General features: G+C 47.4%; 1 protein-coding gene across 11 annotated transcripts in view; it reads right to left on the bottom strand.

Annotated features, from left to right (window-relative positions):
- akt3a (v-akt murine thymoma viral oncogene homolog 3a) overlaps nucleotides 1-25,739 on the bottom strand; it is a 522,194-nt gene that overhangs the window by 118,803 nt on the left and 377,652 nt on the right. For 9 of the 11 annotated variants that reach the window (XM_038815257.1, XM_038815276.1, XM_038815248.1 and 6 more), the window contains 3 exons: nucleotides 15,073-15,204; nucleotides 12,034-12,099; nucleotides 10,798-10,866 (listed from right to left, as the gene is read on the bottom strand). The exons of 1 other annotated variant lie outside the window; for it this stretch is intronic. In XM_038815257.1, coding sequence (XP_038671185.1) covers nucleotides 10,798-10,866; nucleotides 12,034-12,099; nucleotides 15,073-15,204 — 267 coding nt within the window. The remainder of the gene's footprint in view (nucleotides 1-10,797; nucleotides 10,867-12,033; nucleotides 12,100-15,072; nucleotides 15,205-25,739) is intronic. One more of the 11 variants, XM_038815286.1, reaches the window with a different exon arrangement.

Below are 25,739 nucleotides of genomic sequence, written 5' to 3' on the forward strand. Positions count from 1 at the left end.
TATGGGCCTGTATGAACCACACTGCTGGGGGTCCTTGTCTCTCTTTAAGATTAATGAGATCAGCGCCCGCGACATCGTCGGGGGCAAAGTCCCCCCTTCCCACGCTTCATTAAGTGCCCGCACCAGTAAGGGGCCCACTAGGTCCACAAACATTTTATAAAATTTCACCGGGAACCCATCTGGCCCCGGTGCCTTCCCTGACTGCATCTGCCCGATCCCCTTAACTAGCTCCTCCAGCTCAATCGGCGCACCCAACCCCTCCACCTGCTCCTCTTGCACCTTCGGGAAAGAAAGCCCGTCGAGGAACCTCTTCATTCCCCTCCTCTCCCCCGTTGGCTCCGACCGGTAGAGTTCCCCATAAAAGTCCTTGAAGACCTCATTCACCTCTACCCCCTTCCGCACCACATTCCCACTCTGGTCTCTCACTCCAGCAATTTCCTTTGCCGCATCCCGCTTGCAGAGCTGATGAGCCAGCATCCTACTCGCCTTTTCACCATGTTCGTACACTGCCCCTTGTGCCTTCCTCCACTGTGCCTCCGCCTTTCTAGTGGTCAGCAAATCAAATTTAGCCTGCAGGCTGCGCCTCTCCCCAAACAGTCCCTCCTCTGGTGCCTCTGCGTACCTCCTGTCTACCTCCAGCATCTTTCCCACCAGTCTATCCCTCTCACTCCTCTCCCTGTGTGCCCGGATGGATATCAGCTCCCCACGAATCTCTGCTTTCAGGGCTTCCCAGACCACCCCCAGCTGAACCTCCCCCGTATCATTCACCTCGAGGTCCCCCTCAATACTTGCCCGGACCCTCCTACACACCTCCTCCTCCGCCAACAACCCCACATCCAACCGCCAACACGGGCGCTGGTCCCGCACCTCCCCCATCCCCAACTCCATCCAATGCGGAGCGTGGTCAGAGATTGCAATGGCCAAATACTCGGCATCCTCCACTCTCGGAATCAATCCCCTACTCACCACGAAGAAGTCTATCCGAGAGTAGACCCTATGTACGTGGGAGAAGATAGAGTACTCGCGTGCCCTCAGCCTCACAAACCTCCATGGATCCACCCCACCCATCTGGTCCATAAACCCTCTCAGTACCTTGGCGGCCGCCGCCAGCCTCCTACCCGTCCTAGAGCTGGACCGATCCAGTGAAGGATCCAACACCGTATTGAAGTCCCCCCCCATGATCAGACCTCCCGCCTCTAGATCCGGGACCCGTCCCAACATACGCCTCATAAAGCCCGCGTCATCCCAATTTGGGGCATACACACTAGCAAGTACCACCTTTTCTCCTTGTAGCCTGCCCCTAACCATAACATACCTACCCCCCTTATCCGCCACCACCTCCGATGCCACAAACGACACATTTTTCCCCACCAGAATCGCCGCCACTCTCCAGTTCTTCACATCCAACCCAGAGTGGAAAACCTGCCCCACCCATCCCTTCCTCAGACGGACCTGGTCCGCCACCTTCAGGTGGGTCTCCTGAAGCATTGCCACATCTGCCTTTAGCCCCCTCAGATGAGCTGTACCCTCGACCGCTTCACCGGCCCATTCAATCCTCTTGCATTCCAGGTGACCAACCGGATCAGAGGGCGTCCCGCCCCCCTCCCCGTCGACTAGCCATAGCCCCTCGAATGCCCGCCCCAGGCCAGCACCCCCTGCCCTACCCAGTCCCCACGGCGGCAACACCTCACCTCTGTCCCCCCCCGGCCCACACCAGCTCCTTCCTGACCCTGCCAGCAGCAACCGGTATTCCCCTTTCCCCCCCCTCCCAGGCTATGAACCCTCCTAGCCGCGAACCGTCCTCCATTGTACTTCCGTGGGTCAGCTAACTTCTGCTGACCCCGGAAACTCCCGCCAATAACCCGACCCCTCCCAAAGTGGGATCATCCCCCATCCTATCCCTCCTCCAGGCATCGCTCCAGCGCAGGGAAGAACCAATTAAGGCCCCGCCTCCCCCCGTCATCGTCTCCTCCCCCCAGCCCCACAGCGCGGGAAACCGGAGGAAAGCCCGCGCTTTTGCACTGCCCCACCACACCCTTCTGACGCAGTGCCCAAATACCAGCCCCACTCCATACCCCCCAACCCGACATAGAATACAACAAACCCCCCCCAACCCTCCCCGCAAGATACAAAACTCAAACAATGCCCCACAGCAAAAAACAGAACAGAACAACACCCCCATAAATAACTATATCAAAATTGTAAAAGTACAGAAAAAGAGAACACAGCAACAGCAGAATCCAGCAATAAAGTATTACAACCGACCCCACAACCTCCAACTCCTAGTTCAAGTCCAGTTTCTCCGTCCGCACGAAGGCCCACGCCTCCTCCGGGGAATCAGAATAATAATGCCAGTCCGAATAAGTTACCACAGGCGTGCAGGCTGCAACATTCCAAACTTAATCTTCTTCTTGTAAAGCACCTCTTTCGTCCGATTAAACCCGGACCGCCACTTAGCCATCTCTGCACTCCAATCCTGGTAGATCCGTACTACCCCATTCTCCCAGTTGCTGCTCTTCACCCTCTTGGCCCAGCGCAGCACACATTCCGATCACTGAACCGGTGGAACCTCACCAGCACCGCACGCGGGGGTTCATTCTCCTTAGGCCTCCTGGCCAGTACTCTGTGTGCTTCCTCCAGCTCCAAGGGCAGATGGAGAGACCCGGCCCCCACTCGCGAGTTCAGCATCGCAGCCACGTAGGTTGTCAGGTCCGACCCCTCCAGCCCCTCCGCAAGGCCCAAGATCCGAAGATTTTTCCGCCTCATGCGGTGATCAAGCTCCTCGAAGCGGTCCTGCCACTTCTTGTGGAGCGCCTCGTGTCCCTCCACCTTACTCACGAGGATCCCGGCCTCTTCCTCTCGTTCAGTGGCCTGCGTCTGCAGCTCCTTGATAGCAGCACCCTGGGTCGTCTGAATCTCAGAGCCTTTTGTTCATTTCCTGCAGAGAGCTCAGTACCTCAGCCTTGAAGTCTGCAAAACAGCGCAGGAGAGCAGCTTGTTGCTCCAGGGCCCACTGCTTCCACTCCTCTGGACAGGGCCGGCTCAAGGCACCGGCAACTCGGGCTGTTGCCCGGGGCGCTATGTGCTCAGGGGCGCCAGACTCGGGTCCCGCGCATGCGCAGTTGGTCCGGTGCCAACCAGCGCATGCGCGGTGGCCGCCAGCCCCCAGGGCGGCCCCCCGGCTCGGTCCGCCCCCACCCGCTCGGTCCCCCCTCGGGTCCGCCCCCCTCGGGTCCGCCCCCCCGCCCCGCCCTCGGGTCCGCCCCCCCGCCCCGCCCTCGGGTCCGCCCCCCCGCCCCGCCCTCGGGTCCGCCCGCCCCCCGCGTCCGCCCGCCCCCCCGCGTGTTCGCCCCCCTCGGGTCCGCCCCTCCTCGGCCCCGCCCCTCCCTCGGCCTCGGCCCCGCCCCCCCTCGGCCTCGGCCCCCCCCCCCCCAAGGGCGCCGAAGTTCAGCTTGCCCGGGGCGCCAGCAACCCTAGAGCCGGCGCTGCCTCTGGAGCTCCGCCGGCCGCCATCTTGGATTCCTTCCCCTGTTTTTTCTCGGGAGCTGCTGCCGTTTTTTCCCCCCTTCCACTCCGAGTTCGAGTCATGAACTGCGGGGAAAGTCGATCAGCTCACCTTCTCCCACCGGGAGACATCGAAAAATTTCCGTTTTGGGCTCTAAAAAGAGCCGAAAAGTCAGTTTGAAACGGGAGCTCCCAAATGTGCGGCTTCCTACGTCATCGCCGCCACCGGAAGTCCGCCTAGTTAAAAATTTCTATTGAGCCAAGAAAAAGAGAACACACAATAAACGATAGTATTCTGAAAAGTGTAAAGGAACCTTGGAGTGCATGTCCATAAATCCTTGAAGGTAGCAAGACATGAAGTTAAGGCTGTAAAGAAGGCAGACGGGATATTCTCAACCTCGGTCAATAAAAGAGAAGGGAGGCTATGCTAGAACTGCATAAATCTCCAGCTAGACAGCAGCTACAGTACCTCATACAGTTCCAGTTACTGTATTATAGGCATGATTTGGTCAAAACAGAGTGACGAGGATGTCGTCAGGAATGGACAATTTTAACTGTGAGGAAAGAATGGATAGACTAGGATTATTTTCTTTGGACAGAGATGGTCAAAGGGAGATTTAATTAAGGTGTTTCAAGCTGAGGGTGATGGAGGCAGAAATCCTCATCACATTTAAAAAGCACTTGGGTATGCATTTGAGGTGCCATAATCTAGATGAACAAGTCTTTGAAGTCCGCAGAAACCAAGTCAAGAGCAGAACGTTGAGGCTAGTGTACTGTAATGCCAAAGACACAAATCTTAACAGTTGGAGGTCTTATGTTTCCAAGCTGGCAACCAACGGGTCCGCCTTGTGGAGTCGTACGTGTTTACGGAGGAGTACGGGTCCTGGAGCATCGAGCCAAGTCGGGAGCGACACCCCGGAAGTGGACTTCCTGCGGAAGGCAAAGAGATGTTCATGGGGTGTTTCATTAGTCGCGGTGCACCAGGAGCGACCGAATGGAATGCAGGGCGTCGGGAAGGACCTCCTACCAGCGGGAGGCCGGGAGATTTCTGGACCGTAGGGCCAGCTGGAGGCCCTCCAGACCGTCCCATTCTCCCTCTCCACCTGTTTGTTGACCCGGGCGTTATAGCTGGTCGTACTGCTCGAGGCAATGCCCCTGTTGAGCAGGAACTGACGCAACTCATCGCTCATGAATGAGGATCCCCTGTCGCTGTGGACGTAGGCTGGGAAGCCGAACAGAGCGAAGATGGTGTTGAGGGCTTTGATGACTGGCAGACGTCATGTCGGGGCATGGGATGGCGAAGGGGAATGTGGAATACTCATTGACCACACTGAGGAAGTACGTGTTACGGTCGATGGAGGGGAGGGGCTCTTTGAAGTCCACACTGAGGCGTTCAAAGGGGCGCGAGGCCTTCACCAGGCACGCACGGCCTGGCCGGTAGAAGTGCGGTTTGCAGTCCGTGCAGACCTGGCAGTCTCTGGTGATAGCCCTGACTTCCTCGATGGAGTAGGGCAGATTGCGAGCCTCGATGAAGTGGTAAAAACGTGTGACCCCCAGGTGACAGAGGTTGTCGTGCAGAGTCCGGAGTCGGTCCACTTATGCGCTGGCACATGTACCTCGGGATAGGGCATCGGGGGGCTCGTTGAGCTTACTGGGGCGATAGTAAATCTCGTAGTTGTAGGTGGAGAGCTCGATCCTCCACCTCAATATTTTATCATTTTTGATCTTGCCCCGCTGTGTGTTGTTGAACATGAAGGCGACCAACTGTTGGTCAGTGAGGAGAGTGAATCTCCTGCTGGCCAGATAATTTCTCCAATGCCGCACAACTTCAACGATGGCTTGGGCCTCTTTTTCGAAGGAGGAATGCCAAATCTCAGAGGCATGTAGGGTTTGTGAGAAAATTGTTACGGGCCTGCCTGCCTGGTTGAGGGTGGTGGCTAGAGCGACGTCTGATGCGTCGCTCTCGACTTGAAATGGTAACGTCTCGTCGACTGCATGCATCGCGGCCTTGGCGATGTCAGCCTTAATACAGTTGAAGGCCTGGTGAGCCTCGGCCATCAGGGGAAACAGAGTGGATTGAATGAGTGGACGGGCCTTAGTTTGGGACTCACTGGGCGTAATAAGAGAAGAACCTCAGGCATCGTTTGAGGGCCTTGGGGCAGTGGGGAAGGGGGAGCTCCATGAGGGGGCGCATGCGGTCGGGATCAGGCCCCAGAACTCCATTCTAGACCACATAACCGAGGATAGCTAAGCGGTTCGTGCTGAACACACACTTCTCCTTGTTATAAGTTGGGTTGAGGAGAGTGGAGGTGTGGAGAAATTTGGCACGGTTGACGTCATGGTCCTGCTGATCGTGGCCGCAGATGGTGACATTGTCCAGGTACGGAAAGGTGGCCTGCAGTCCATACCGGTCAACCATTCCGGTAAACCAGGGGCTGGTTTAGCTCACTGGGCTAAATAGCTGGCTTTTAAAGCAGACCAAGAACGCCAGCAGCACGGTTCGATTCCCGTAACAGCCTCCCCGGACAGGCGCCGGAATGTGGCGACTAGGGGCTTTTCACAGTAACTTCATTGAAGCCTACTCGTGACAATAAGCGATTTTCATTTCATTCGGTCCATTTCCCGTTGGAAAACCGAGACCCCGTTGGTGACTCCAAAGGGAACCCTGAGAAAGTGGTAAAGGAGGCCATCTGCTTCGAAGGTAGTGTATGGGCGGTCCACCTTACGGATGGGGGGTTGGTGGTAGGCGGATTTCAGGTCCACAGTTGAGAAGACCCGGTACTATGCAATCTGATTGACCATATCAGATATGCCTGGGAGGGGGTACGCGTCGAGCTGGGTGTACCTGTTGATGGTTTGGCTGTTGTCCAAGACCATCCTGTGTTTCTCCCCAGTTTTCACCATTACCACTTGGGCTCTCCACGGACTGTTGCTGGCCTCAATAATGCGTTCCCGAAGCAGTCGCTGAGCTTTGCACCTGATGAAGTAGCCCAGTCCTGGGCGCTGTACCATCTGCTCCTGGTGGCGACGAGTTTGCAATCCGGAGTTAAGTTTGCAAATAGGGAAGGTGGGTCGACCTTTAGGGTCGCGAGGCCGCACACGGCAAGGGGTGGTAGGGGCCCGCTGAATTTCAGGCTCTAGAGGTTGCACTGGAAGTCCAGGCCGAGTAGCAGGGCAGCGCAGAGGTTGGGGAGAACGTAGAGGCGGAAGCCGCTGAACTCCACGCCCTGGACAGTGAGAGTGGCTATGCAGTACCCCCGGATCGTCATGGAGTGGGACCCGGAGGCCAGGTAGATTCTCAGGTTGGCAGGGTGTACCGCGAGGGAGCAGCGCCTTTCCGTATCGGGATGAATGAAGCTATCGGTGCTCCCGGAGTCCAGCAGACAGGAGATCTAGTGCCTACTGATCTTCACGTTGGTGGAAGCAGTTGACAGATTGTGTGGGTGAGACTGGTCAATCGTGACCGAGGCGAGACGCGGCTGGTCGTCGATGGTGGCAGGCGATGAGGTGCCCGGGGCATGGGTCCTGGTAAGATGGCGGCGCCCACGGGCCACACGTGTCATGGGGAAGACAAGATGGCGGCACCTGACGATCCTGGGGAGAACAAGGTGGCGGCACCCATGGGCCGCACATGGTGGGGGTCGAACAAGATGACGGCGCCCACATGGTCCGAGGTGAAGGTGGCGGCGCCCACTGGTCGCATGTGGGGTGAGTCGGAACAATAGCAGCGACTGCACAGGCCTGCCACACCGCAGCCAAGTGTCCCTTTTTGCCACCGGCCTTGCGAAAGGCGCTCCGGGCCGGGCAGCGCTGTCGGGGGTGTTTAGGCTGCCCACAGAAGTAACATTTGGGACCCCCCCCCCCCCCCCCCCCCGAGGTTGGTTGGCTGCCGCGCGGCACAGGCGTGCGGTTGGCTGAGGGGGGTCGCTGGTGAGGTCCACGATGAGGCGGCCATCTGCGGAGTCCACAATGCGCAGGAGGGGTGGGCCGCGCGGCCGGGGGCATAGGCTTGGATGTTGCGCGAAGTGACTGTAATTGTGAGCTCTATCTTTTCTTTCCTCCCAGAGGTCGAGCGTGGCACTTTTTAAAGAGGCGCTGTCGGATGCAATCGGACCCTATCGCTATGACAAAAGCGTCTCTCATGAGCAAGTTCAAGTGTTCTGTGGCCGTGACAGCCTGGCAGTCACAGTCTCTAACTAGGGGGAATCAGGGCACGCCAGAAATCTTCCACTGACTCACCGGGAAGTTGACGAGTGGAGAGGATGTGCCTGGCATAGAGCGTGTTAGTCCGCTGAGCGTAGTTTTCCTTCAGTAGCACCATGGTGTCTGCGTAGGCCGGCGCGTCCTGGATAAGTGGAAAGATGTTGAAGCTCAGCCGCGTGTAGAGATTCTGAATCTTCTGAGCTTCAGGAATTGGATCTACGCAGACCCGATGTATGCGTCAAAACAGACTTCGCCAGCTGCTATAGGAGGCCACACATCTTAGTGTAATAAATTGATACACGCTCAATTACACAAAGACGAGAGTTGGATGCAATCGAGGCTTTATTACACTAAGATGTATGGCCTCCTCCAGCAGCTGGCGAAGTGGCTGCGTTACTGGGAGCATACATATTTATACTCCGCCTACTGGGTGGAGCCAGCAGGCAGGGAACTACCCCCGTACTTGTAGTACAGGGCCTTACCACAAAACACCTACAGCGACATCCTCTATATACAATATATACATCAGTGGTGACTACCACAAAGACGATCATTGCAGTTGACTAACAGAGGTATCAAAATCTGTTGAGTGCTTTGTCACGCTGGAAACTAGTGTCAGAATAAGTGACTGCTTGAAAAACAAAAGGAAACAATATAAAGGAGTCAGTGCGGCCGATAAATATTTGTTCACTAATCACCAGTAATGATGATACTGATTTGCAACCCATGAAGAGGTGAACTACAAATATATTGGGCGCGATTGTCTCTCTTCCCCCCCCCCCCCGGTGGGAGAATCGCCAGGGCACTGCATGAATCACGCCACGCCGCCCCGACCCCTGCACACGATTCTCCCACCCCCACAAAACCAGCACCGCGCGATTCACGGCAGGCCGCTCGGAGAACCGGCGCAAACGGCGAGCAGCGATTCTCTGGCCCGAACGGCCGCTACAACATGACAGGTTCCCGCGGCGCCGTCCACCCCTGGTCGCTGACGGCGGGAACTCTGCGGGAACGCTGGGGGGGGGGGGGGGGGGGGGGGGGCGGCGGTGTGTGTGTGTGTGTGGGGGCCCTCCGATGGGGTCTGGCCCGTGATCGGGGCCCATCAATCGGCGGGCCGGCTTCCCCCCCTCACGGGCCTACCTCCTTCCGCGGACAGCCCCAGAACACTGGCGCCATGTTGGTGAGGGGCCGTTGCACGTAAGAAGTTGGCCGCGCATGCGCAGGATGGCGCGGCCCAACTGCGCATGCGCAGGATTGGGCTGCCCCAACTGCACATGCGCGGGTTGGCGTGGCGGTAAGGATGCTGGAGTGGCGTGGACCGCTGCAGCGCCGTGCTGGCCTCCTGTGGGGGCCATAATAGGTCGTGCCCGGGTCCTGTTCGCACTGTCGTGAAATGTGACTGCGTTCACAACGGCATGAACACTTAGTCTCCATTTTGGAGAATCGTGCCCCTGAATTTTATCTGTACAGTTCTTTTAAGATCTTAATTAAATTAAATGTGTCTAGAATCCAGGTTGATCCTGAAGCGAACATCGTCATTTCTGATCCTAAAACCACAAGCTCCATTAAGGTGCAAATTGTCCTCTCCCCATTCAAAACAAGAACCATCCTTGGAATTGGTGCAAGATTAACATAAATGCTGCAATTATTTCTCTAAGAGGAGAGACTAAAGCTGACCATCAACAAAGGGTTACATGAGGGCTTTGAAGCCTCCTAAGTCTAGGATTTTGAGAAACAAATAGATAGCCAGCATCCAGATAAGGTACTACCTTTTAGGCAAAAAACCTTAAACCATCTTTTTAACCACTGCTGGAAACCAGCTGCTACATAAGTTTGACTGGGAGAAAACAATAAGAAAAAAAGCTCTTTTGTAGATAAAAGTCTTTTGTAGATAAAACATGAAGAAATAGGGCTAAAGCTAAAGCATATATATTTTTTTAAATCAACAGAAATCAAAATTGCTTGAACTAATTAAATGTTCTAGAATAATGAAAGAATAGATCTCAACCTGGTTATGGGTTACAAATGAGAGCTCAACAATCATGGTACAGGTTTCACGTAGGATGCAAACTCTTCAATAATTTGATTAGAACATCAAGTGAGCAAAGAGAGATTGCCTGTTCACCTAAATGTAACAACCATTGCACTCATGTTAAAGACTCAATGGAAAATAACTGATAACTTATTGAGTTATGGGGAGGATTTCACGGAACATAGTTTATTTTAATAAGCACATGATGATCATCTTTTCAAGTGTGAATGTTACCTCCTCCTTCCATGTGCCATGAACCTCCATTGAGCTAGTCTATGATTATGCTTGGTAAACTACTGCAGTGGTTTACCTTTGCCTTCTGTAGGATGGCAGACCAAGAAACTCCCCCATTCTTTATGCCTTCCATCAGGAACATTGGAAGGATTTACGGGCTGATACTCAAACCTGTTTGGCCACATTACGGACGCACCTCCCACAATTATCAAATCCTGAAATGAGATTTAAATCAGGAGCTTCTGGCCCAGAGGTAGGGCTGCTACTACTGCACCACAAAACCTCCTCAAATGTTACTTATTTTATTTAAAATAATATGAAATTATTAGGCTACGATTAAATTCTATGCTTTAAGAATAATCATCTTACAGAAAGTTAAGTTCAGAAAAAGATGAAAACGTTTAATATTGTAGCCTTTTAAAAATGAAAACATTCATGACTTACATTCTTCAGCTTTGTATTTTGTACTGCTTATCTGAAAAATATTTGTTTGAATGGTGGACATCATATGGATGAATTGGCTTACTGTCCTGGCCACGAGAGAGATGAATTATCTGGGTTTGTGAATTAACTTTAATGAAGATAGTCATTTAGTCAGACTGACTCTTTGTTCAAAGTGTTTTGCCCAATTGTATCCCATTGCTGCCACTATGATTTACCATCTGTTGTCAGCTGGGAATGGGACATGCATTGGATGACAGGTAGGAAGGGTGATTTTTATTTCCTCATCAATGTGACCCAGATTTGCATTATCTTGATCATTACAAACTAATTCAACACTGCTTTGTTCGCCATTGTTCACTTTTTAGAAAAATAAAGCTTACCTCTCCACCATTCACATACTCCATGACAAAACATAAACGATCTTTAGTTTGGAAAGAATACTTCAAAGACTGTAATATAAAGAATCATAAGTTTACGGAGTGTTATTTGGGTTATTTAGCTTTGAGAGTTTTCACATTGCTGTAGAGAGCAAAATAGTTCAAGTTTAATGCAGATTTTTAATAATTATTGAACAGCGGGCACTTACACAGAGAAATATATTTGTAGTATTAAAAGCTTGAACTATTTCCCATAAGCTCTAATAATACTATATAGTGATGAAAGGTACCAAATGCAATTCCAAAGAGGAAACTTCTAATGGTACTCTCTTCTCAGATCAACTTTCATTTGCCAGTTAGTGATATTTCACCCTCGCAGATTTCAAAAGTTTGAATAGAATAAAAATAAAAATCATAGAGGATACCGTCTACTATCAAATATCGTTAGTTCACGTCCATGTAAATTAGAGCATTTTCAAAGCTAATTAGAAATATCAAAATTGTTGATATTCATAAGAGAACAGAACACATGACATTTAACAGTCATTGTCTCATCAGAAAATGTTGCACAAACTCTCTCTATTGTTGCATTAGCTGCAAGAGCAAAGTATCACTTTCATCATACCAATATCACCAATGTCATGGTCATTGAGTACCTGAACACAAATTAATAGTGTGCGCTTACAATTAAATACATTTTCATGAAATTTGTATTTCCTAACGGACAGCAGAACTGACCACACTAATTATGTTTTTTAATAAAAGAGTGAAATTTGATCTCATTAAATAATATATCAACCACAAAATGTTACATAGCAGATGGAGTATGTCCATGAACTTTAAATAAATTATAAATAGGCTCAAAGGTAAAATACCTCAAGGAACAAAAGACTTTTTTAAAATTATGACTTCATCTTAACCTGATGTATTTTGTCTTTGGCGATTATCTGCAACTGATTGTTGCGACAGGAGTTACAGGTAGCATTGTCACATCACATTGATTTTACTTTATAAGGCCTATTTCAACGTATTAATTTCAATACAGAACAGATGCTGACATATAATTTTGTAGTTAAGTTATAACTTTAACAGTCATCGAGATCACAGATTGTTTGCTCTAGGTCTGGTAAGTACCAAATTTTTTTATAAATTTGGTAGAGAAACAAAACAGCACTTTGATCTTATATCCATTAATGTTGAATATCAGAAAAAAATACTTTATGATTTTACAGTACTTACCGTTAAAAATGGATGCCTAGTGTTTTTTAATACTCTGCTTTCTGTAAGTGTGTGCGCTACCTCATCCTAATAAAAGGGAAAACAATTTTTAAGTGCAAGTACTGTCTAGGTAGCTGAGCTGCAGCATAAATTTTAAAAGAAACCTTCAGCTTAGTGTTGTTACAGGTTTGTCCAATTTATACTAAGAGGTCCAAAAATATTGCAAGTTACACAATAATGAGATCTTGCACATTAAAAAAACTATCGGGCTATTAACACCTACCGAATAGAAAGTGATATAAAAAAAATGCTGTTATGAATTTTCTTAAGACTGTCCTCAGCTTCCTGCCAAATAATTAAACTGACATAGTTTGAAAACACTTTTCTTTAAACAACTGATTTCACAAGAATACACAGGTACTGAAGTTCCCAAGATTCGAAGAGGAAGAAATTACAGAGGTTCAGTAAAAATAACTACAGAGTGCCATATTTCTGGTGCGGGTAATGAACACAGGCAAAATGGGTAATGGGTAATGCACACAGTTATGCATAAATGAAGTTAAAAAAAATTTTTTAAATGTTATACATACACCAGAGTTACCACAGATCTTTACCCTAAATCTTCCCATTCAAACCGAGCTGGATGGATACTTAAATGCATGATTAATTATTTTAAAAGACACACTCCATATTTAGGAAAAGCACGTTGCATTATAATCAAGACAGTAGACTACAAACAGCTATGTTTCATTTTTGTTTTAAATGCAAAATTTACTAATTTTAAATGATATGCCTGGGTTTCCTGCGAAAAAGTTATGAATGGTCATTAGTGAGCATGGCATTTATTGTTTGTGGTCTAGTGTTTCACCCTCATTACAGCATCGCCATTAAGAATGCTATAGCATGTGGAGCAATGATCAAGATGGCACCATGCATAATTCTGATTGCAATCAGAGACAGATTAAGAATTCTTGAGGTCCCTCTGCATCCCCACACAGCCTCGACCCTTCCTTCATTGAATCACCAATGTGTAGTAAATTACATGAAGAAATAGGCCTGCAGGACATTTTGACACTGCAGTAAAAGTAAAAAAAATATTTTAACTGCCAAAATATTTTAATTTAAGGGTTGCATGCAGTTTTTTGCAGTTTGGTGGGTTTTTGGTGGCTGTACAGGGCCTCTGGTAAAGATCATTGCATACTTAACTATTGGCCTCCAGGCTCTGTGAGAGTGCACATTAGTTTATCCTTGCCAGCAATGAAAGCACATGTACATCAAGTTACTGTAAACAAAATAACTATGACATATCCTATGCCATACATAATTTTTTACTTGAATATTATGCCTCTGCATGATTAAATAGTCACATATTAAATAAATTTTGCAAATTTAGTAAATGTCTGTGAGAAAGAAGAGAAAAAAATCAAACTGAACCTGCAAATTTTTTACTTTTCTCTGGTCACTTCCCACCACACATTTTCAAAAAGTACACAGGTATAAAGTCTTTATTAATACAAGTTGCTACTACTCCCAATCCACGGCCAATGATTAGAAGTGTCATAGAATGATTGGCTGTTAATTTATTAACATGTGCTCTGTCACCACTTGGCAACTTCTCATAATGTGGTAAGTGACATCTCGCCATCTAGGAAAAGTACAGAAAGCTCTGTCCCATTATTTAATGCCGGAGCACACTGGAGAATTCATGAAAATGGTTTTGGGTTGGAGTCATCAACAAAACGTTACCGAGTAAAATTATTGTGGTGAGGTGGAAAAATCTTTTCAACGGTTCAGTAATCCTATTTTGCCTGCAGAAAAATAAACTCAATTTATTTGAAAGTTTCATCGGAGCCTCATTAAGATCTGTTGCATACTGATTATATATTGTATTATTCCATGAATCTATATTGCTATAAATGAAGCGAGGGGCATGTTGGTACAATGCAGAGCAGGATATGGTTAATGTTGGCAGTTATGAAAGATGAAAATTGACTGGCTATTTGCACATCTTTTATACATGAAATTGGTAGAGCTTTCAAAAGAACTCTATATATTTGATATGCTGATTTTGATTTAAGAAGCCAGCTGGGAGACGTTATGTTCCATTGAGGGAGGCAGGAGTGGCTCAACTTGTTGCCCTTTTCATACCATGCTAACAAAGTATGAGTCATCCCAACTTGACTGTGAAAGTTGCTTTCTGATAGTGATAGCACCGGTATGTTGGAAGTGAGTACTTTTTAATGCAGCTGCGCAAGGGCATATATTCTTTTCTCATGTCGTGGGTAGGAGCACTGCTACAATACTCCGCAAGGTAGTGCAAGATATCCATCAGGAGTGAACAACAAAGTACTAATCAGAGTTGAAGTCAACAAAAGGTAAAAATGGTTGCTTCATCCGCACACATCTCTTGTGTATGTCTTTAAAGCTTTCGTATGGAGTTATTTTTGAAGCAGATGCTTGATATTACAATGAAATTTATCTGATAAGCACAGCTGCAAAAACTACAGTACTTAAGATGGTCACTGAACAATTAATGTTCTAAAAATAAATTTAGAGCACCCAATTATTTTTTTCCAATTTAAGGGCAATTTAGCGTGGCAAATCCACCTAGCCTGCACATCTTTGGGTTCTGGGGGTGAGACCCACACATACACGGAGAGCATGGCAAACTCCACACAGACAGTGACCCAGGACCGGGATCGAACCCGGGTCCTCAGTGCCGTGCGGCAGCAGTGCTAACCACTCCTGTGCCGCCCACTGAACAATTAATCGACAGAAATTCTGCACTCACGGTCAGTAAGTGGTTTACAACCGCGGAGGCAAAAAACACAGCAACACATAATGAGGTATTTGACACATTTATAGCGTTGATCAATATATTTTAACAAAATATTGATTTAAAAAAGCAATCCTAAACTCTACGAAGGTATTAAAGTAATTTTTTTTAACCTTTGTCCCTTCTATTTTTCTACTTCACTTGAAAATTCCAACTACAAGGATATTAACATCTTTAATCTTTTCAAGTGTTGCTTCTAAAAAAAATAAACCGCTTGTGCCTACCTTTGCAATGATAATTTCTTTCTTTAGAATCTTCATTGCATAATATTTCCCAGTTGCCTTTTCCTTGACTAAAATTACTTTTCCAAAAGTGCCTTTTCCCAGTAGTTTTAAATAATCAAAGTCATTCATAGTCTGTAAATAAAATGAGGGGTGGAAAAAGTCAACAAGATAGACCTAGAGCACAGATAGGTATTTGAAATTCAATATATAGAACCAGTTGCCACGCATGAAAAGCAAGAAGCCACGCTGAACTGCATTCAAACTAATACAAAATGAGCAATTAACCTTTAGAATACTAATGAGGACAGATTAACTATGGTCTCTTTGAGGACAATCAGCTCTATAAATTACCTTCCATACTGCAATACTGAAAAAAATATTGAATACAGGAATAAAACTCAAACTTCAAGTGTAATTTTATTATTGTATTAACAATATGCAGAAAAACAAAAACTAAAAACAGAGTGGGATAGTAGTGCATAAGAGGTTCAGAGTCTACTAAGGGTTAGAGTTCAGAAAGAGAGAGAGAGGATAAGGCCATGAGGAATTTAAACACCAAGGTCCTCCACTAATTGTGGGCTTCAGCTGCTTTAAGCACAGTGGATGCTCAGATATTGAGTATATTTGAGAGAGAGGTCAACATATTTTTTCATATCAAGGGTGACAGGGATAATGCGGCAAGGTGTAGTTGAGGTGGAGGATCAGTTGACCTTACCAAATGGTGGAGCAGCCTCAAGGAACTAAATGGCCTACTTCGCCTGTATTTCATGTTAAGTAAAATTAATATTTGAGAATTAAATTAATGCCTTAATCTCAGTTTTCAGTTTACATAAACTTGCCTTAAGTTCCCTGCATTACAAAAGATTGAGAGGTGATCTAACCCAGCTATTTAAATGATAAAAGAATTTGATAGGTTGATAAAGAAAAACTATTTCTGCTGGTGGCAGAAACCAGAACAAAGGAATAATCTTAAAATTAAAAGCAGACCATTCAGGAGTGAAATCAGGGGGCATCTTCTCACAAGGAGTAGTAGAATCATGGAATTTTTTGTCCTCCAAAGAGTGATGAATGCAGGGCAAATTTAATCTTTCAAAATTGATAGAATTTTGTTCAGTAAGAGTATCAAGGCAGATTGACCAAAAGCAGGTAAATAGGTTTGGCGTACAGATCAGCAGTGATCTGGCTGCATGTTGCAGGCTCAAGGAGCACAATGGCCTTTTCCTATTTTCACTCGTGTTTAAATGTTTATTTGTGGAATGAATGGCTGAGACTGGGTATATATTTTACTTTAAATTTTCCTGAGGGTTAACCTTTTGTTCTCTTGCTATAGAAATTATCCCAGTTCTTTAAATATGGATTTAGAAGTTACTTTCAAATCTTGGAATAATTTCTTGTCCTAAGATCTGAACCTCATTTTACAATTGCACCATATGTACACCAAATGCATACCATATTATGGAAAATGATTACATAACAAAGAATAAGTAAACCAAAAATAATGTTACGTATGACAGATATTGAAGCCTCAGCAGTGTTCTATTCATTATATCTTGGCTGCATCAGTATTTTGAAAGTTACTAACACCACCCTTCCCCAATAAAACCACCAGCTACAGAGGATGCACCCACCCACGTTGCCTGATAAAAAATGCAGATGAAGGAAGCAAGGATACTATAAATATTATGGTACTGGATTAGCAACCTGGAGCTTATATGGGAGAAATGTATTTGAATTGCACCACTTTGAGCATTCTCCACTGATATAATTGAGAAACACCTAATGGGCTGCACAGGGACCCACTGCCGCCTGCCCCCAGGCAATCAGTTTATGTTTGTGCAGCACTTCTTGTGAACAAACCTCTTCCAAAAGTAGCAAGTTGCAAAGTCAAAATAACTTCTGGGCTAACAGAAAAATAACCAAAAAGGCTTTCGTAAAAACACAATTGTTCATTAATATCTTAGAGGGGGGAACTCACTACCCCAACTTGGCCTGGTCTACATATGGCTTCAGTCCCACACTATGTTATTCATCTTAAGTAGCCTAGCAATCTTCTCAAAAATGCAAAATAGGAAAAAGAAAATCAGAGAACTATCAAACAATGAATAAGCATACAGCAAGCTCAATCTTACATTCACTAACATCTGGATGCTGGAATAACAATCTAGAGAATTTGAGTTCAAATCTTACCACTGAGATGGAATGGGAGGTGATCCATTTTGGGGGGACTAACAATTTAAGGGAATACACAATGAACGGCAGGGAACTAGGAAGGGAACCACAAGGACCTTGGGGTGCATGTCCAAAAATTCCTAAAGGCAGAAGGACAAGTAGATAAGATGGTTAGAAGGCATACGGGTATTTATTAGCCAATCCCTTTATTAGCCTAGGTATAGAATATGAGCATGGAGGTCATGATGGAGGTGTATAAAATGCTCATTAGGCCTTGTGCAGTTCTGGCTGCCACACTATTGCACTAGAAAGGACGCAGAGGAGATTTACCAGAACGTTTCCTGGCTGGAGCGTTTCAGGTATGGAGAAAGTTTGGCCAGGTTGGGGTTGTTTTCCCTGGAACAGAGAAGGCTGAGGCAAGGCCTGATTGAGACCTACAAAATTATTTTCTTTTGGAAACATTTTTATTGAAACTGTAACAACTTTTATACAAAGTTTACAAAAACCAAACAACCACAGATAATAACAGTAATACCCCGTCAACAATATAATCCAAACACCCTCACCCATCCTATCCCCCCCCCCCCCAAACAGCTAACAGTGACCAACTCTTTAAAGTACATTATAAATGACCACCATCTACGGTAGAACCCTTCCACCGACCCTCTCATGATGAACTTGACCGTCTTGAGATGCAAAAACTCCATCAGGTCACCCAGCCACGCCGAGGCACTCGTCGGTGTAGTCAACTTCCAGCCTAAGAGGATCCGCCTCCTTGCCACAAGCGAGGCAAAGGCCAGGATGTCTGCTTCCGCCCCCATCCATAGTTCTGGCACATCCAAAACCCCAACATTGCTACCAGTGGGCAATGCTCCAACACAATGTTCAGGATTGCTGACATGGTATTAAAAAAGGATCTCCAGAAGCCCACCAGCTTGGAGCATGGCCAGAACTTGTGCACGTAGTGTGCCGGCCCCCTCGAGCAACAGTCACATCTATCCTCCACCCCATCGAAAAACTGGCTCATTCTAACGTTTGTAAGGTGTGCCCGAAACACCACTTCTAATAATAATAATCTTTATTAGTGTCACAAGTTGGCTTACATTACACTACAATGAAGTTACTGTGAAGTTTCTAGTGTTACTAGTTGTCACAGTACGGCAACTTAGCCGGGTCATCTTAAGTAGCCTAGCAACCAGCTCAAAAATGCAAAATAGAAAAAAGTGTTCAGGTACACAGAGGGAGAATTCAGAATGTCCAATTCACCTAACCAGCACGTCTTTCGGGACTTGTGGGAGGAAACCAGAGCACCCAGAAGAAACCCACGCAGACACAGGGAGAACATGCAGACTCCGCACAGTCAATAACCCAAGCTGGGAATCGAACCCGGGTCCCTAGCCCGGTGAAGTAACAGTGCTAACCACTGTGCTACCGTGCAGCCACTTTTAGAGGTGTACAAAATTGTGAGGAACATAGATAGGGTAGATAGGAATAAGCTTTTCCCCTTAGTTGAGGGGTCAATAAACAGGGGGCATAGATTGAAGTTGAGGGGTTCGAGGACGAACTTTTGTATCCAGAGGTGGGAATCTGGAATTCACTGCCTGAAAGGGCTGTAGAGGCGGGAATCTTCACAAGATTAAAGAAGCATTTAAATGAGAACTTGAAATGCCATAGCATACAAGGCTACAGACCATATGCTGGAAAATGGGATTAGAATAGAGAGATGCTTGATGGCCGGCGCAGAAATGATGGGCCGAAGGGGCCTCTTTCTGAGCTGCAAAACTCTGACTCTATTGCACTTCAGATAAACAGAGTTGGTACTAGTTTGGAAAAATTGGCCATGAAGTCGGTTAATTATTGAAAATAATCCAACTGATTCGCTCAGTCCCTTAGGGAAGGAAACTGCCGTCTTTACCTGATCCAACCTAGGCGACGCCAGTGCCACATCAATATAGTAGACTTTTAATTGCCCTCTTGCTCTGCCTGTTTGGCCAACTTCATCGCCATCTGTGGTTGGAGGTATGTGGCCAATGAATTCAAGATCCTCCCCACCCTCTCTACCCATCCCGTGCCCCTCACCTCCAACTGGACATGTCCTGTCCCACTGACAGATGGACCCATCAGAAATGGGCACCCAATAATTCACTGCCCAATAATACACTGCCAAGTGCGACTCTTGGGAGTTCTCAACATTGAATCTAAACCGCATGAAACCTTGTGCTTTCAAGTCAATTAAAGTCAAGAAAACCTCACTGATCACCACCTCCTGCCCTTGTCCATCCTCAACTGCTGAGCTGTTTCCTCTTGAACATCACTTGGAATAAGTACCAAGAAAGCCAAGGATAGAATGTAATCTAAATGGAGACCTCAATGCACTCCAAAACTGGCAAGATGGTACCACCACTGGCAAAGCTGGCTGAGTATTGAGGACGCATCAAGTCAATTTAAGCAAGCAACCTCCTGGATATCATCGTTAACTCAGAAAAACACTTGCCTATGGCAGCGTTGCAGAAGCGACCACCACACAATTTCTTCAGTTTATTCTGGCATTGCTTCAATGCTAAATGAGACAGACCAAGAACATCTAGAATCCAAAACTGGGAATCCACGAGGCAGTGTCATCAGGAAAACAGAATTGAATATATTTCCACAATCTGTCGCTTCTTAGCCCTCCAAACCCCTCACTTTGATTATGTTGAACCAAGCCTGCCTCCTGGCTTGATGATAAAAGTACAGAAGGGGACACCAGAAGCAGCACCAGACACAATTTAGAATTAGGTGTAAACCTAGTAAAGCTCCACACAGAATCACCTGCATGCCAAATACCAAAGAAGCAGTCCGTAGACAGAGCTAAGGGATTAATTAGAGCAAAGTTGTATAGATCTACAGGTCTAATTGAAAATGTGGTGGTTACCAAGTTACTAAAACATCCCCATGAACATCCCCATCTTCAGGGCGATAATTTCCCATATTAACTTTGATCTGTTACCATCCTCTCAATCATTATCAAAAGGTAATTTGGGCCATTTTATGATGTTATAGATGCTTTATAAATATATGTGGTTGTTGTTGACAGAAAAAGAAAATCAATAATTTGAAAGGAACAACCACTTACTAATAACCTAGTCACTGATGCTCAGTTCAGATTCTGCCATAACGTCTGAGCTCTACAGCTGATCCTGAAATGGATGCAAGAACTAAACGCCAAAGTAGAGGTGAGAATTATTGCTTTTGACACCAAGGCAGCAGTCAACCTAGAATGGCAACGTGAAGCCCTAGCATCACTGCATTTTGCCCAACATTTTGGTGATCAAAAGGAATATTATCCAATGCCTGATTTCATCAGTTCCTAAGGGATCATCTTTAGCAGAGTAAACTTGACTTTCTCCAGCCTCAGGAATTCTGTCAGGTCACGCACCCACACCCCAGCTTTCTGCAGTTCCGAGTCCCGCCACCCTAATAAAATCCGTCTACTGGCTATCAGGGAGGCGAAGGTCAAGACGTCGGCCTCTCATATCCCCTGGAGCCACCCCCACCCTTCGGACATGTCCAAAAAGCCGTGCCAAAAGCCCCCTCGGTCTTGTACAGGCTAGAACATGTGGACATAATGCGCCTCCCCCCCACTCCACGAATTCCTTACAGATATCCGATGTCTTCTCCTCCCCTATTTCCTCCTTCAACAGCAGTTTGTCCTACAACCCCAGGGGCAGCAGCCCAGGAAAGTACCTCTCTCCTCCCAAAATCCAGAACCTGCAGGTACCTAAAGGCATTCCCCCTGAGCAACACATACATTTCCTCCAAGTCCTCCAGCCTTGCAAATATACCCCTATAAACAAGTACCCCAAGCGCTCAATCCCTGCTACCAGCCCGAACCTCGCACCAAGCCTTGCTGCGCAAACCTATGGTTGTCGCAGATCGTTGCCTACACTGATAAACCCTCCATCTCCAAATGCTGCCTCCACTACCCCCACACCCTTAAGTCCGACACCACCAATGAGCTCGCGGGGTGTCTGGTGAGAACGGTAAAGGTGCCAACAAAACAGCCCTCAAACGACGTTCTTCTACATGATGCTGCCTCCACCCACCCCTAAACCATAAGACCATAAGGCATAGGAGCAGAATTAGGCCGCTCAGCCCATCGAGTCTGCTCTGCCATTCAATCATGGCTGATATTTTCTCATCCCCATTCTTCCGCCTTCTCCCCATAACCCCTGATGCCCTTATTAATCAAAAACCTATCCATCTCTGTATTAAAGACACTCAGTTGGCCTCCACAGCCTTCTGCGGCAAAGGGTTCCACAGATTCACCCCTCTGGCTGAAGAAATTCCTCCTCATCTTGTTTTAAAGGATCGTCCATTTAATCTGACATGGTGTCCTCTGGTTCTAGTTTTTTCTACAAATGGAAACATCCTCTCCACGTTCACTTTATCCAGGCCTCACAGTATCTTGTAAGTTTCAATAAGATCCCCTCTCATCCTTCTAAACTCCAACGAGTACAAACCCAGTCTTCAACCGTTCCTCATAGGACAAGTTCCTCATTCCAGGGATCATTCTTGTGAACCTCCTCTGGACCCTTTCCAAGGCCAGCACATCCTTCCTTAGATACAGGGCCCAAAACTGTTCACAATACTCCAAATAGTGTCTGACTAGAGCTTTATACAGCCTCAGAAGTACATCCATGGTCTTGTATTCTTGACATGAATGCAAACATTGCATTTGCCTTAACTGCCAACTGAACCTGCACATTAACCTTAAGAGAATTGTGAACAAAGATTCCCAAGTCCCTTTGTGCTTCTGATTTCCTAAGCATTTCCCCATTTAGAAAATAGTCTATGCCTAAATTCCTCCTTCCAAAGTGCATAACCTCACACTTTTCCACATTGTATTTCATTTGCCACTTCACTGCCCACTCTCCTAGCTTGTCCAAATCCTTCTGCAGCCCCCTTGCTTCCTCAATACTACCTGTCCCTCTACAGATCTTTGCATCATCTGCAAACTTAGCAACAGTGCCTTCAGTTCCTTTTTCCTCCACAGCCCACTTATGCACCATCGCAATATTTGCCACCCAATAGTAATTTATCACATTCGGCAACACCAGCACCCCATCCCCATTCCAAAAAAGCCCTCCACACCCTCAGGGCCTTCCCCACCTATACAAACCCGTTGACCTGTTGAGATCAGCCCATTGACTTTCCTAAATAATGACTTGGGGACAAAGATAGGGAGGTTCTGAAACACAAACAGAAACCTAGGCAGCGCCCAAATTTTCACTGTCTGCACCTGACCAGCTATGACAGCAGCAACTCGTCCCACCTCTTAAAATCCACCTTCATCCCCTCCACCAATCGAGCCAAGTACAGCCTATGCAGCTGGGCACAGCTCCGTGCCACCTGGAATCCCAGATACCGGAAGCTCGTCCCCAGCATCCTAAACGCTAAATCCCCTAGTCTCCTTTCCTGTCTTCTGGCATTAATCGGGAACACCTCACTCATTCCCATGTTCGGCTCATATCACGAAAACCGGCCAAATTCTCCCAAAATTCCCATAATATCCCCAATGCTGCCTAACAGGTCAGAGATATATCATAACAGGTCATCCACATAGAGCGAGACCCCCTCCCGCTCAATCCCTCGACACCCGAACCACCATTGCCAATGGCTCTATTGCCAAGGCGAAAAGCAACGGGAAGAGCGGGCACCCCTGCCTTGTCTCACAGTGTAGCCCAAAGTACCCTAAACTCACTCGGTTCATCTGCACACTCGCCATCGGCACCCTGTACAGCAGACGGACCTAAGCCACAAACCCCTGCCCGAACCGCCCCAGCACTTCCACCAGATATGTCCACTCCACCGATCAAAAGCCTTCTCCACGTCCATTGCCACCGCCCTCTCAATCTCCTGCCCTTCCAAAGGCACCATAATTACATTGAGATGCCTCCGCACATTCGCCGACAACTGCCTTCACAGAAAAGTCACTCTGGGAGTACACTCGCTGCACATGGGAGAAATATGAAAACGCCTTGGCCCTTGGCCTCCCCAATCTCCATGGGTTCGCCTCCCCAATCTCCATGGGTCCACCTCACCACCCCCCCCCCCCCCCCCCCCCCCCCAACCATGTGCTCCATAAACCCCCTCAGCTCTCTCACCACTGCCAACACCTTCAACGACTTGAGTCTCGACCGGTCCAAACTCAGATCTATGGCCATAATGAAATCACGCCCCATAATCAACCGATACGAGTCCAAGTCTGAAATCTTCCCCAACACCCATCTCATAAATCCATATCATTCCAGTTCGAGGCATAAACGTTTATCAGGACCACAAACATCCCGTCCAACTTCCCACTGACTATCACGTACCTACAACCCGGGTCGGCCACGATGCTCTACACCTCAAACATCCATCCTCTTATTGACCAACACTGCCATCCCCCTCGTTTTCATATCCAGCCCCAAATGAAACACCTGTCCCACCCATCCCTTTGTCAGCCTCATCTGATTTCCCCAAACTTCAGGTGCGTCTCCTGCAAAAACGCCACAACCGCCTTCAGACTCCTCCGATGCATGAATACACGTGACCGTTTAACTGGCCCATTCAGCCCCCTCACGTTCTGCATGACACGGGGTTTGAACCAGCCCCGGGCCCACCCTCAGATGTCCGGCGCCATCGGTCCCTTCCCAACTGTGCCACACCAACCACACCCTCGACAGCAACCATACCCCCCATCTTCAAACAAAAAAGGAACTCCATCCCCCCCTCCACATCTTCCTCCTGGTAACCCCCCACTTCACTCTCATTAACTAATCCGCTCAGCTAGCATGGTGGCCCCCACCCAAGGCCTCCAACTTCTCTTCCTCCTTCCACCCCCCGATCCTCCCATCCGCAAACACAGAGTAACAAAAGGCACTCTCACCATCAGTGCTCTCCCATCAAGACCTGCCCCAAATTACCCACCCCCAATGCATGTTACAAAGCACACAAATCTCCTTCAAAGTTCAATGTCCATATCAAAGCTCCAAAACATACGACTTGGCTCCTCCCTCTGCATCTGGATCCTCGACTTTCTGACCCATAGACTACAATCAGCAAGGTTAAACAACAACGCCTCCTCCACAATAGTCCAATATACCGGGACCCCGCAAGGCTACATACTTAATCCCTACTATTCTCTCTATACACACACAATTGTATGGTAAAATGTGGCTTCAACACCATCTACCAAATTTGCTTATGACACGGCCGTACTGGGTCGGATCACGAGCAATGGCGAGTCAGAATACATGAGGGTGATGAGAACATAGTAGAGTGGTGTAAAGACAACAATTTATCCCTCAATGTCAACAAAATTAAACAGCTGGTCATTGGCTTCAGGAAGCAAAGTATCATACACACTCCTGTCTGCATCAATGGTGCCGAAGTCGAGATAGTTGACAGCTTCAAATTCGTAGGTGTGCACATCAATCTGTCCTGGTCCATCCATGTCGACGCTACGACCAAAGAACAACAGCACCTATAGTTTCTCAGAAAATGAAGGAAATTTGGCATGTCCACATTGACTCTTACCAGTTTTTATAGATGCACCATGGAACGCATCCTATTTGGCTGCATCACAGCCTGGTATGGCAACTGCTTGGCCGAAGACCATAAGAAACTACAGAGAGTCGTGAACACAGCCCAGTCCATCACGCGAACCCGCCTCCCATCCATTGACTCTGTCTACACCTCCCGCTGAGGGAAAGCGGGGAGTATAATCAAAGACCCGTCCTACCCGGCTTAATCACTCTTCCAACTTCTTCCATTGGGTACGAGATACAAAAGTCTTCTTTCCCGTTGTTGCCAGACTCCTGAATGACCCTCTTATGGACTGATCAGATCTCTTTACACATCTTCTCTACTGAGTAATACTACACTCCTGTATGCGTCACCTGATGGCTGTGTCAATGTATTTACATTGTGTACTTATGTTTGCCCTATGTTTTTTTCTCATGTATGGAATAATCTGTCTGGACTGTATGCAGAACAATACTTTTCACTGTACTTCGGTACACGTGACAATAAACAAATCAAAATGACCGTCCACTTCTCTCCGTCCATTGTCCCTCAAAGTCCATAGCCTCCTCTGGCGTGTCTAAATAGGGCTCCTGTTTTGGAATGTCATTCACAGTCGGGTCGGATACAAAACTCCAAGCTTCACCCCCTTCTTAAAAGGGTAGTCTTTATCCATTTGAACCCGGCCCTCCACTTTGCCAACTCCACACCCAGGTCTTGGTAGACCTGCAGTCCACACCCCTCCCAGGTACACTCCTTGGTCTGTCTCGTCCATTGTAGGATCTTTCCCTTATTCAAAAAGCAATGCAGCCACACTATCATCGGAGGCTCCCCCACCAGCTGCCTCCTCCTCAGCGCCCTGTGCACTCAGTCTACCTTGAGAGTCTGGTCAAAGGCCCCATCCCCCATCAACTTCTGCAGGGCTGGTTTAGCTCACTAGGCTAAATCGC

This window comes from Scyliorhinus canicula, chromosome 1 (genome assembly GCF_902713615.1).
Source record: "Scyliorhinus canicula chromosome 1, sScyCan1.1, whole genome shotgun sequence".
Lineage (NCBI taxonomy): Eukaryota > Metazoa > Chordata > Chondrichthyes > Carcharhiniformes > Scyliorhinidae > Scyliorhinus > Scyliorhinus canicula.